Source organism: Polypterus senegalus, chromosome 1 (assembly GCF_016835505.1).
Source record: "Polypterus senegalus isolate Bchr_013 chromosome 1, ASM1683550v1, whole genome shotgun sequence".
In the NCBI taxonomy this organism is placed as follows: domain Eukaryota; kingdom Metazoa; phylum Chordata; class Cladistia; order Polypteriformes; family Polypteridae; genus Polypterus; species Polypterus senegalus.
The window spans coordinates 125,468,648-125,482,313 of NC_053154.1; the positions used below are offsets into that span (position 1 = coordinate 125,468,648).

Here is a 13,666-nt window from a genome sequence, read left to right on the forward strand (position 1 = left end):
ATGCTATTAGCAGGATTTTAAAACTGAATGCTCATGGAGAAGAATGACAGATAATGCAGAATCACCTCAAACATTATAAAAGGACCTGGGCAGAATACAGGTTCAGATTTGTGGCACATGCTAATTAATGTAAATAAATGAAAAGTATTACACACAGGATTTAAAAATGTTAGATTTGAACAAAAAAATGGGAGGTGTGAATTATGAGGGTACACTTTATTAGAAGGACCTAATAGTTGAAGTGAACTCGGCACTGTCTCAGTCCTGGGGATCCCCTGTGGCTGCAGGATTTGTTCCAACCAGCTTCTGTTTTTAATTGAACTCCTGGGCTAATTAAGTGAACTAATATTTCCTAAGTTCTGTGTTTAGGAAACAATATAGAAATTAGAAAACTAAGTTTGCTAACAAAAACAAATATTAAAATGTACCAAGCAGTTATATAGAAATAATGGGGTTTTTTTTGAGTAGTATTTTCATCTTTATTTTCATTTTATTTTTCAAGATGTTCTAATTGTTTAATTAATCCATTATTTACTAATTAGTGGGTCTGACCCTAAAGTAGTTGCAGCCTTTGATTATTCAGTGTTGTTTGCCTGGGTGTCTGATGTGCTCGTTTTAAATTGTCATTATTAAGATACAATGAAGGTTGAAAAACTGCATAGAGAAAGGGCAAAGTATAATGAAATCAACAAAACAGAGTTAAGCATTGAAATCTATAGCAAAAGCAGATATAGTAGTAAATGTCTTATAAATGTAAAAGTCATGCTGCTGTGCTTTTCTGAATGTCAAATAAAAGAAAAAAAAACAGCTAATTAAATGAGCTCAGTGTTATCAGGTGTTGTCTATGATTAGGAATGTGGTTGGAACAAAAACCTAAAGCCACAGGGGGTCCCCAGGACCAAGTTTGGGAAACACTAGTCTAGTGTACAGAAGCCATTAGGTAGGCTAATAGAGTGCTAGGTTAAATAGCATGATGTGCAGAATACAAGTCAAGGAAAGTTATGCCTAAATTTCATAACACACAGGTGAGGTCTCATCTAGAGTACTGCATACGGTTTTGGTCTCTATGTTATGAAAAATATCCAAAGAAAAGCAAGAAGGCTGATTCCAGAATTGAGAAGTATGAGCTATGACAAAAAATTAGATGAGGTGAACATTACTCAGTTTAAACAAACTAAGATTAAGAGGTAGCATGATTGAACTGTTTAAAATGATGACAGGAATTAGTATAGTTAATCTGCTGTCTCAATTGTTTTTTTTTCTGTTTGTACCAGATTTTGATAGTTTGTTTAGCATATTTTGTTTCCAGTAAAGAAGAGTGTTTACAGTTTCTGAAGCTTATTTAATTTTTTTTGTTAACTGTATTTAAATGTTTAATTTCTGTCTTTCTATGAGGTACCTAAACATGTATGTACGGAAAGTTGTCTGCCTGGTACTCGTAAAGCAGTTAAAAAAGGACAACACGTTTGTTGCTTTGACTGCATTCCTTGTGCTGAAGGTGAAATAAGCAATCAGACTGGTAAGTAGAAAAATATTTGCATTTTTAACAATTACATAACATTTTCAAAATGTCTTCACAAAATGCAGTGTTTTGGGATACTTGAGTCTATCTTAGTAAGACAGGAAATAGCCTGGGAAAGGGTGCCAGCCAACATCAGGTCTCAATAACACATACAAAGCCAATTTAAACTCACAAATTACCCACAGTGATTAAAAAAAAAAAACATACACACATATACACACAAAAGATGTTTCAAAATCCACACAGACAATAACTGGAGGGCAGGATCTGAATCCACTGTGTGGTTCCAGGTAGTGGGAAAAAAGTAGTGAGTCTGAGGTACAGTAAATTCATAAGAACAACAGATATTTCCCAGTGAATACTATACTGCTCATATAATTAAAAATAAATTTGGATATGAGTGTCAGCAGGCTTTGTGCACTAGGAACCAAGTTACCTGAAATATTCTATAACATTTCAGTAATTATTTAGCACTCTGATGCTGATCTTTATGATTATAAAATTGGTCAATATGATAGCAATTGACAAAAGGAATTCATAATTAATTGCAGAATTACAGTATAGGGTTCGTCTAGAGTGTCTCTTTCTTTTGCATGGTTTGACTCTAAAACTATTCAGCATATCACCATCTCATAGTAGGCTTAAGTTTTGAGTTTGGCATTTTTCCATCCAGCCATTTTAGTTCTAAACTGTGACACACACAGACACACACCCATCTTCATGATATGGATGTTATAGGAATCAGGGGATACCAAAATGTCGAGATCCGTCGAAAACCAGAGATCAAAATGTTTGACGAATCTAACACTTTCGTTCCACCCCTTGGGCGATAGGTTATAGTGGTTGAGGCCGCAAAGCATAAATAATAGTTACATATATTTTTTGGTTAACAGATTGTCAATTTCATAATTTAAAAGTAGTTACTGTATATAAGTATGTATGATGTAACTTCAAAACAGGAACCAATCATGAACAGTATTCAGGTTCATCCCAAGCGGCATTTACACACATAAACACATTCATTAATCCAAACAAATTTACAGCTACCAATGTGAATAAATGTGGAATCGCTACATCAAACACAGAACATAGGTAAACATGAACCTTGGGTCAGGTGCTGTTGGGTTCTTAATGTAGTCAGTCCCATCTTACTGCCATGTTGGGCCTATTGCAGCATTACTAAGGGCTAGGCAGGAACTGTCAAAAAATAAAGAATGAAATTAATATTTAATAAGAACAGCAGCTTATCCAATTACAGCATATAAAACCTTGTGATTTAGTAATTTAATAATTAAAGAAATAAAGATCTTACAGGATTGCCAGGACACGCACAATACAAAGCCAGTAGTCTATTTTGCTTCAATGCTTTTTTTTAACAGTTTTAAGAAAAATCATTTACACTATTTTAGAGTTTAGTAATTTGTACATAATTTGAAACTATAACATTTAATTCTAAATTTTAAGAATTAATGCAAGCCTAACAAATAATAGCAATTTTTAATTCTTTCATTCTTAATCAAATTCAGGACAAAAGAGGCCAGTGCTAGTTATGCCAGCATAATGTGCACAAGACAAGAGCCAGTCCAGATAAGGTACCAGACTATTGACGATCCCTATTTTAACTACTTATTAAATATATTAAAATCTGACATCCAACTCCCTTTTTAGAAAACGTGTTTGTCGTTGTTGATTTAGCAACTCATGGGACTAGCTTCAGCTGCAATAATGCTGCAAAGCTTTTCATAGAATTATTGATTTGATTATTGGAGGCATTTTGTCCCACCTCTCCATGGTGAACTGCTTCAATTCCTATAATGAATTGCTCAGTTCAAAACATTTTCATGGGAGTTACTTCAGAACATTGCCTTGATCTTTCCAAAGTTCTCAAGTTTTTTTTCTAGCTGTTCTTTGGAGACTTCTAGAGCATAAATTGGCTTAGAACTTATAAGCAGTTAAATTCATGGCGGCAATAACATTTCACATTGGAGAAATTATTTAAGCGGACAAATAAAATTTCATTTTATACAGATTGAATTACCCACTGCCCTGTTCACTGTAGTGAGCAGTAAAGACAAAGAAAAGGTAAATATGAAATAATCATTTACAAGTTTCCAAAGCCAGTCTTCATATCCAGTGACTTGGGGTGAGGTTCATGACTGGTGAGGCACTGACTCCTTCAGAGTCAAATTTACAAATAAATGAACCCAAAAGAATAGCTTATTAATTATTCAATTGGCAGCATGCACATTCACTACTGGTTATGTTTCATCTCATCAACATTCTTTACAAACATACAGGTAAGGTTCATATTTGGCTAAGAAAGAACATTACCTTTATAGCGGCGAGAGAGAGCAGATAGAGCGCATTGGCTCTGCACCCTCCATGTGTTCTAAACTTGCCGTTGCAATTCCACAATTCTTACTCATACAAATGAAATTATTGAGTGGTGTAAAAAAACGATTGATTTAAATTTTGACCTTAATTGAAATATTTAGTTGGTTTTAAAAGCTTTTAATTCTGTTTCTTTAATCAATTTTAATAAAGACTTTTCAACAAAAGAATAACAAGAAAAACAAAAGAATATTTTATTTAAGGTTATTTATTGGATTGTCCCCGTGTCTGCGTCGGTTTCCTCTGGGTATTCCGGTTTCCTCCCAGAGTCCAAAGACATGCAGGTTAGGTGCATTGGCAATTCTAAATTGTCCCTAGTGTGTGTGCTTTGTGTGTGTGTGTGCGTGTGCATGCCCTGCAGTGGGCTGGTGTCCTGCCTGGGGTTTGTTTCCTGCCTTGCGTCATGTGTTGGCTGGGATTGGCTTCAGCAGATCCAGTAGTTAGGATATAGCGGGTTGGATAATGGATAATTGGATTGTTTTTTTTTTCTTAGTTTGATCCCATTTTTTTATAAAATTGAAAACCATTTATGGTCTTAACTTTTATTTGTAAATTAAGTCCATGCGCCTATCCTTCTCCACAAAAATCTCTGTCACTTTCTTGTAATAGTCCTCCTTATTTTCCTTTAGTTTTAATAACCTTAAGAACAAAAATTAAAAATAAATGGATCTCTGCAGTGCACTTGACTTTGATATCCCTAACTTCTTGGCGCCTAGAGCCCCTGCTTAAAAGAACAGCAGCAACGAGCACCTGTTTGGCTCACATCTATCCCCTTCGGTGCGGTGCGATACTGTCTGCCTCAACTTGTGCGTTTCCACTCCAGTTTTATGTCTAATCAGCAAGACTAAATATGTCGCACACATTCATTAAAGATATTAGCCAGACTGTGGACAGTCAGGGTGTATAATAAATGTGTCTGCAAACATTATATAGAGAGACAGCAACGGGCACACGCCAATTGCATGCATCAACCGAGTGTGTGAGGGACAGCATAGTCTGAGGTGAGGTGAGGCTCATCACTGCTGCACCTTGCGTTTCTCCCCTGTATATGAACAGGAAATGTGCCAATTCAGCGATTTTGATTATAAAAATGATCAAAATTATTGGAATCATACAGAAAACAAATTTATAGCACAGATCAGTAGACACATTTATTTTATGTTGTTATTAGTTTTTTCACCTGCCTCCCCTCACCGCACATCCCTGTTCATATCATCAAATGAATCAGTTCACAAATACATGTGGCAGAAATGAGGTTTCTTTGCTAGTCTAGAGGGCTGTCACTCCATGAAAGAATGAGAATCTCAACAATTTGGGACATATATAATCAGCTAGAAATAGCATTTCCAGGGTAAGCAATTTTAGGCCCTGATCCTTTTGTCTGCTAGTCTGCCTTTACTTTGTTCTGGTTTCTTAATTGCTATGAACGGTCATTTAGCACTAGGTTTAAAACTGTAATAAAAGATGAAGAAAAAAAGGTTCCCCCCCCCGACTCAAAATGTTAGATTCCAAAGTATAGCAGCCTACAGTCTCTTCCTGATAAAGTAGGATATGTGTGCAAAATTATGCTGAGATTGGACCAAGGGTGTGGAATTCTATAAAGAACAAACACACACAAAACACCAAGCTTTGTATATTAAATTGCTCAGCTCTAACAAAGGCAGTCACTACTAAATACAGTAGTATAAAAATCACATTTAAACTGTAACACCTTATCTCTGAATTCATATTCTTTAAATCAGTATTTTAGTCTCTTTTTCTAAATAATCTCCTATATCTTCATGATTGCCATTAATAACACATTAAATGATTTTGGCTAACTTGTGTAAATGTCCTATGCCCAATTTTTGTCTTGTTTTGCAGATTCACTTCACTGTATGAGCTGCCCTCTCGACTACAGGTCCAGTCAAGACAAAAATCAATGCATCTTGAAAGATACTGAATTCCTGTCCTTTGAGGAGATCATGGGCTCATTACTTGTCCTGTTTTCTTTATTAGGAACTATAGCAACCATCTGTGTTGCAGTCATTTTCATCCTTTACCGGGATACTCCAGTTGTGAGAGCCAACAATTCAGAACTCAGCTTTCTTCTGCTGTTCTCCTTAATCCTTTGTTTCCTTTGCTCACTTACTTTTATTGGTCAGCCATCAGGCTGGTCATGTATGCTGCGACACACGGTTTTTGGGGTCACCTTTGCACTCTGCATCTCTTGTATTCTGGCAAAAACAGTTGTGGTGTTAATGGCTTTCAGAGCCACACTACCAGGCAGTAATGTCATGAAGTGGTTTGGGCCCTGTCAACAGAGAATGAGCGTTGCTTCTTTCACATTAACCCAGGTCATAATTTGCATGTTTTGGTTATTGTTATCACCCCCATTTCCTCATAAAAATTTTACGTCATACAAAGAAAAAATTATCTTAGAATGTGAGGTAGGGTCCATAGTAGCATTTTGTACTGTGCTCGGTTACATTGGATTTCTGTCATCAGTGTGCTTCGTCCTTGCCTTCCTTGCTCGTAAACTTCCTGATAACTTCAACGAAGCTCAGCTTATTACTTTCAGCATGCTGATATTCTGCTCCGTCTGGATCACTTTCATCCCCGCTTATATCAGCTCACCTGGCAAATACACAGTAGCAGTTGAAATATTTGCAATACTGGCTTCTAGTTTTGGATTACTCTTCTGTATATTTTTCCCTAAATGTTATGTCATATTATTAAAGCCTGAAGAAAATACCAGAAAGCATCTAATGGGAAAAATGCCCACAAAGTCACTTTAAGAAAAAATACAATTTCTACAGCTGCCCATATGTTTGTATAAAAGAAAAGAAAAACTGTCACTTCTAATTTATTTCTGTGTATTTTTTTTCTTTTAAAAATGACAGTTTTATATAGGATGTTGTAAAGTGTGGATCAGCTTTGCTTCTGGAATTTGGTAAATACTTTGTGCACTTTTTAAATGTCTTCAAAGAATAAACCTTAGTAGTGTAAAAAAGTAAAAGATCTCAGCATTTTTTTTTTTTTGCTTTTATTATTCAGCTTTTTACAATAACAATAATATAAGCAGTGCAAATAATGTTGTACATATCTGCATTGTAAGAAATGCTAGGGAAGTGCAGTCAGACCAACTTAATGATGACTCACTCATGTAATAATTCAAATAACTGAGCTGTTTTTGGATTTTTGTTTTTTCATTGGTTTTAATCGGCTAACTGTTGTTACTTCTTGGGGAAACTCCCCAACAGATCTATAATTTCTCAGATAAGATTCAGTCCATCAGGCTTGCTATCCTGGGAGCCATTAACTAACCAAAAAGGTGTGACATTTAGTTTTCATATGGGGTAAGTGTACATACATGAAACATAACATGTTTTTGCCAACATAAAAATGCAAGTTGAAGCAGTGTCTGGTTTTCCTAATGTAATCTGAGCATTGTAATAAAGACACCTAGCGAGAGTGAAGCAGCTTTCGTTAAGCAATGACATTCCATTAATGCCCAAATCATCTGTGATGGCAAGACAGACTTACAAACATCGTGGGTCAGTGACCTGGGTCAACCCATAATTCGTTTATTAAGAAGCAAATTAGATTTGGCAGATATTATGGTGCTGACTTGCTTATTGGTAAGTTATCTGCTTTAATCCTCAATATTTCACATGGCTTGTTTTATTCATTGTAACAGAAATCATAACATTATATGTGCCAGGTGCTAGTGGTTACTTGCTCAGACCCTGGCACCTTACATCTTTCCTAAACCCCGGAGGTAAGGCACTATAATGCCACTCATGCTCTTGTGCACGCAGAAGGGTGGCAAACCAGTGAAGTTCTGCAGCATCATGATTGTATATGAATAAACTTGATTAGCATGGTTCATATTGGTTGTTTTACGTGTTGTTCACTCATATGCATTTATAAATAGCCTGGGATTTTAAAAAGTAAATTGTGTAGTGTGTGGGGTTAGTTATACTTTTTCCTGTTTTTAGCCGTACAGATATTTTTGTACTTGAATTCACACAAAGTTGACCCCACATGCACCTTTCTTTTTTTTTTCATTATTAATTTTAGAAGGGCTTTTTTCACAAAGGTGTAATGATTTAATTTAATAGCACTACATTATGCTACACATTACTTTTAGTAGTGAGGAATTTTGGAGAGAAAAATGGTCATTGCTATGGCAGATGGAGTATTCCTTTTTATATCAACTGTGCTGGCTTAAATAACAGGAGAATGTGCAGTGATGAACTTTATAACACAGAATTTACAAATCATCATAATCTCCCAAGTGGTTTATTGATTATAATGGCTCTTTCAATACTTGGATAGACACTGCTTTTTGCTACTGTCCTGTTCACTAACTTTCATCACAGTGATCATATATACCGAGACATCTGACTTTTTGCATTCTGCATCTTTTGTGTTCTGGCAAAACCAGTTGTAATGCCAACATATTTCATGAGCTATATTACCAGATAGTAATGGCATACACTCCCTGTCATCAGAGCACAACTATTGCTTCTTTTACAATAATCCAGGTTAAAATTTCCACATTTTATTTTTGCCCCCCCATTTCCTCAGTAGAGAAAGAGCATTTCATTTTTCACATGAACTTGAATTTCAATGGTTTAGTTATTATTTTCACATTCAGTCCCTTCTAACTTTGGATTACTATTTTGAATATTTGCTTCCAAATATTACGGAATTTTATTACTGCATGAACACAACATGCAAAAGAGTATTATTGGGAAAAACAGTGACAATTCTATACATTTCCCGGGGAAAAAATATTGCTAATCAATTTCTGTCTATTTTGTAAACACAAATAAATGATTTCATATAAAGAAATGAATAAGATTTAATTGCTGATTAACTTTAATTCTTTTTGCTAACTGTTGCGCACTCTTTAAAAGTCTTTAAAGAATAAACATTAATAATAAAAATAAAAGACATAACTTTAATTACTCAGCTTATTAAAATAACAGCAACAACAATGAAAACTATTCAACTTGTTCTTGGTTTCTTTTGAAATTAAAGACATTTATTTGGGTACAGCCGCTAGTACTACTTACTTCATGTGGAGATTGCACATTTTTAAAAACAGACTAAATTATTCATGTTCACCGTATATATTTTTTTAATTGTCCACAATCCTAAATATCTTTACTTTTACACTGTCTTTATGCCTATAGTGTTCATGCTTATATGAAATCAGGTCTAATATTTGTATACTGTACATCAGCATCTTTCAACATTTAGTAGTATTGCAAAATGCCTATGGCCAAATAGAAAGCATCCTGAAAGAGAAAAAAAATCAATGGATAAATGGTGCAGTTAGAAAGACTAACCTTGAATTTAACAGAATATTCATTTGAAATAATTGTCATGTGCCCTGTCATCTATTTTAAAAACAAAGCAAAAGAAATAAATAAAAATATGTAATTAAAATGGACGGCACGGTGGCGCAGTGGTAGCGCTGCTGCATCGCAGTTAGAAGATCTGGGTTCGCTTATTGGGTTCACTTCCCTGCATGGAGTTTGCATGTTCTCCCCGTGTCTGCATGGGTTTCCTCCCACAGTCCAAAGGCATGCAGGTTAGGTGCATTGGCGATTCTAAATTGTCCCTAGTGTGTGCTTGGTGTGTGGGTGTGGGTGTGTGTGTGTGCGCCCTGCAGTGGGCTGGTGCCCTGGCCGGGTTTGTTTCCTGCCTTGCGCCCTGTGTTGACTGGGATTGGCTCCAGCAGACCCCCGTAACCCTGTGTTAGGATATAGCAGGTTGGATAAAGGATGGATGGATGTAATTAAAATGGGAATAACACTCACAGACATGACCAATTAAACCAAATGTTAAAGAAATAAAAGCAGAAGAATATAGAAATGTTCACTATAATGTTAGTTTGTCATTTTCATAAAGTATGTTTAGAAGCCCTACACATTATCACTGAATCAGGTGTTTAAATGGACACATTTCTCTGAACTTAGGCAATCTATTGTTTTGTATAATGCACCAAATTCAAAGGAGAGATGACTGAGGACAATCATAATTTTGTAATCATAACCTTTCAAATATTTTATATTTGGCTGTTCATTACTTCTTATCTGATGTTAAAATTGCATTTCATAATACTGTATGTTTAGTACAAATTTTTAACATTAAAACCGAGGGAACCCAAGGATTTAAATGCAACAGGGTAGTTGTGTCAGAGTTGCCGCTGACTATGAGTTTGTTAAAATAAAGATTTTGAATTGCTACAGAGTAACCTCAGAAATGCAAAGATTAGCAGTTTGATGAAACCCGATAAGCTAGAGTTCAAGGTTTTGTTCTGTGGGACAAGATGACTAGATGGCTGCGACTGGATGAGAGCATAACTGGGCTAGACATCAAATTTTCATCTTGCAATTATCCAAATATTAGATTATGATACAATATGTATTATATAAAGCTTGTGCTCTATTCTGAACTTTGAACAGCAATGAGCCTTTCTTTACAAATACTGTCCAGCCTCTGACTAGGTATTTCACATACTTTGGTGACTGCTGGATTAATTCAGTTATTAGAAAAAGCTGGGCGCATAAGGAATGACATTTATCAACTCTTTTGTTACAGCATTTTCTATGTAGTTGTAAAATGAGTTACAGAGAGACAATTAAGCTTCAGATACTATTCTACCGATGTGTACCTATTATCTTTACTACTTTCTATATACTTTCCAAAGACTTCACGGCCTCTTTATGCACTTGAAATGAACAACATTTACAATAATAACAGTAACAATCATTTTAATCTAATGTATCATAAAGATTGTGATTTTTTAAATGAACTTTACATGAAAATGTACTTTTTCTCTGTGCTTTGTCCCTTTAAATCAAGAGGAATGTGCAGCCTCATGTTGTTAATTGAGAGAGGTTGAGATGTTTGTGCTGGCCCACCATTGTTAACTGACTATCAGATGGCCAGCTGAGCAAACCAAAGAGAAACATGAGGTCAAAACAAGAGTAGCTGTTAAATTAGTTAAACTTGAGATTGCTCTTGTTCTACTGTTCACTGAGATAGCACTTACACCTGAGGGTCATCTTCTCTTAGTACCATACTACGTAGTCTGGTCTTGATCAGCTGCTTATAATGTACCATATTAGGTACACTGCAACTGACCCATAGGCTAAAACATAGGTAATAATCCAACAATAACAACAAAAACAGGATTAATAATAATAACAACAACAATAATAATAGTCATTATTTTCAAACTGGCATAACATAGGAGACACAGACGCGGCAAAATAAAATTAAACTATCAACGCTGAAATTCTATGGATTGGCTGCATTGCGAAAGGATGATTATATTCAAAATATAATTTATCACTCAAATGGACTTAAAAGATAGCAAATTAACCCATATTTGATGCAGATTTAATCATTTTAGAGAAAAGTGGGAAGCAAAAAATAAAACACCTACCAATTAATGAATTATTTGCTACATTTTTTCTGCAATGTCACTCCTCAAGTGTGTGTATCTTTCCACGAGAGTCTTGCAGAAAGATATAACAGTGATGATTCCACTAAATGCATCTTTGAGCAATGTCCATCATGAGCTGGCCAATTCGTAGACATCCTGCACCATAAGGAATTTAAACCTAGCGTGTCAGCAGTCAGCATGTAGCTGGGATTCCTGGTTGTATCTGTCTCATGAATTGTTACTACTCAAAACGGTAAATGCAGGAAGGACACAGGATTAAACCGGCAACCTCCTGATTATGAGACAACAGTTATTACCTCTGCACCAGCCAAAGAAACATGTCTATTGTGTTTCGATTGATTTTTGGGCTTCGGTTTTTACACATTGACAACTGCATGTAAATTGAATAATTTCTTTTTCTTCAGTTATATTCCTGAATAAAATCACACTTTTTTTCTTATATCTTTTGTGAAAGTGTTTATTTGATATTTGGACTTCAGTCTTCACACGTTATACACTTCACATCTGCATTTTGTCATTATTAGTATAACATGAGAAAAGTTTCTGTTTTAGTTATATGTTCAACAACTCTTGCCTCGCATTTCTTGTCTTTTATGGATGTGGTAAGAGAGGACATGCAGATGGTGGGTGTGGGAGAGCAAGATGTAGAGGACAGGAAGATATGGAACAAGATGATCCGCTGTGGTGACCCCTAACAGGATCAACTGAAACATAAAGAAGAAGAAGATACCTTTACACTTATCGTTGTAGACATGGAACACACATGAAATGTATGTATTCCAAATAATGATATATTATTTACTCTATACAATTCCAAACACCTAACTGTCATATAAAGAATTTTGCATTTGACTTCAGCAGCCCTGGTGGGGGGTTGAGTGAGCAGGCCGCTTGCTGCTTGTGCTGATTGATACATTTGCAAATCAAAGACACTAATGAGGAGGTGCAAGGGAATTTAAGGTGCCCGGTATTATAAATATTTTCATAGGCTTCAGGGATTCTAGGTTTATATTCTCAAATAATGATGCTGACAAATGTTTACACCATATTGCTTTCCACTTTGCCATTGTGAACTGACCATATCCTAATTGTAATGCAAGAACAGTATAATGTCATTTTTTATATTAATATCATTACTGCTCTTTTTACTACATGATTAATTTATGTGCTCCTTATATATTTTTTGTACCACATTAGGAAACTTGTGCAAGTGCCCTGCACCTATATTTACTTTATAAAAATAAATTTAATTGATTTGAAAAAGAAAAAAAAAGTGTGGTGGAGAAGAAACAAGAGCTTTAAAAAGAAAAAAGAAAACACAAAGACACCTCCTTCTTGCCTTACAATGAAAATAATACTCATGTCTGCACAGAAGATGATCTGTACTTTCAGGCTTGCTTCTTCTAATATCCTCGAATTTGAAATTTAAACTTTATTGCCCAGCAAAGTGTTTTGGAATTTGTCTCAGACTTTATATAACAAGACAATATATATCACCTTATTATATACAATTGCAACAAACCATAGTGTACATAAACACAGTAAGGTAGCAATTAACTGCATTTAGAAAGGCATTGTTTGGTTGTGATTATTGTAAAAGCCACTGGTTTGATACGTAACAGGAAAGTGTCAGAGCAAGATAACTAATTACAGATTTTAAAAACTGATTTACAGAAAAAGTAAAATCTGTGGGATATTAACCACTTATACCTGGTAATAGTGCTTGTTTTTTTTTAATTATGTCCAAAGTGCAAAGTGAATATAGGAAACAATGTAAAAAATAAAAGCAAAAACATCTATTGTATTGGGCACCAGAGAATACTGTATATGAGAAAGATGTTTTTCCAGGTTAAATGATGCACAGTTAATTCACAGTATACCATATAAATGACAGACCTTGGGACAGTTCAGCTTTTAACATACAGCAGGCTTGAGATGCTGCTCCTAGTCCTAGTGTGGTATGTACATATCATAAAGGCAGAAGAGCCTGTTTGCAGTCTCTATGACACTATAGATGCACCTTTCCTGTCTATGGATGGAGACATAATGATAGCAGGGATCTTCAACATTCATGGCAATGAAAATACTGTGGCTAGCTTTAAATCTAAACCCAACCCGGCAGAATGCAAAGTGTAAGTACATTATAAAATATAATTAAAGAATAAAATGTAAAAATGAAAGCTAGGATTCAATTTATATTTAGCTAAATCATGACTTATTAATTCCTGTGCTTCCTTTTACTGAAAAAGGAAACTGAGGATGTTTAAAAATATGTCACGGTTATC

The 13,666-nt window shown here is 35.1% G+C and overlaps 1 protein-coding gene across 1 annotated transcript; it reads left to right on the forward strand.

Annotated features, from left to right (window-relative positions):
* The first annotated feature begins 908 nt into the window (after nt 1-908).
* On the forward strand, nt 909-6,853 carry LOC120518275 (vomeronasal type-2 receptor 26-like). Its single transcript, XM_039740956.1, has 3 exons — nt 909-1,025; nt 1,396-1,519; nt 5,777-6,853. Exons 1-3 carry the CDS (start codon nt 1,002-1,004, stop codon nt 6,688-6,690), a joined length of 1,062 nt encoding a protein of 353 aa, XP_039596890.1. The 5' UTR covers nt 909-1,001; the 3' UTR covers nt 6,691-6,853.
* Nucleotides 6,854-13,666: the final 6,813 nt, after the last annotated feature.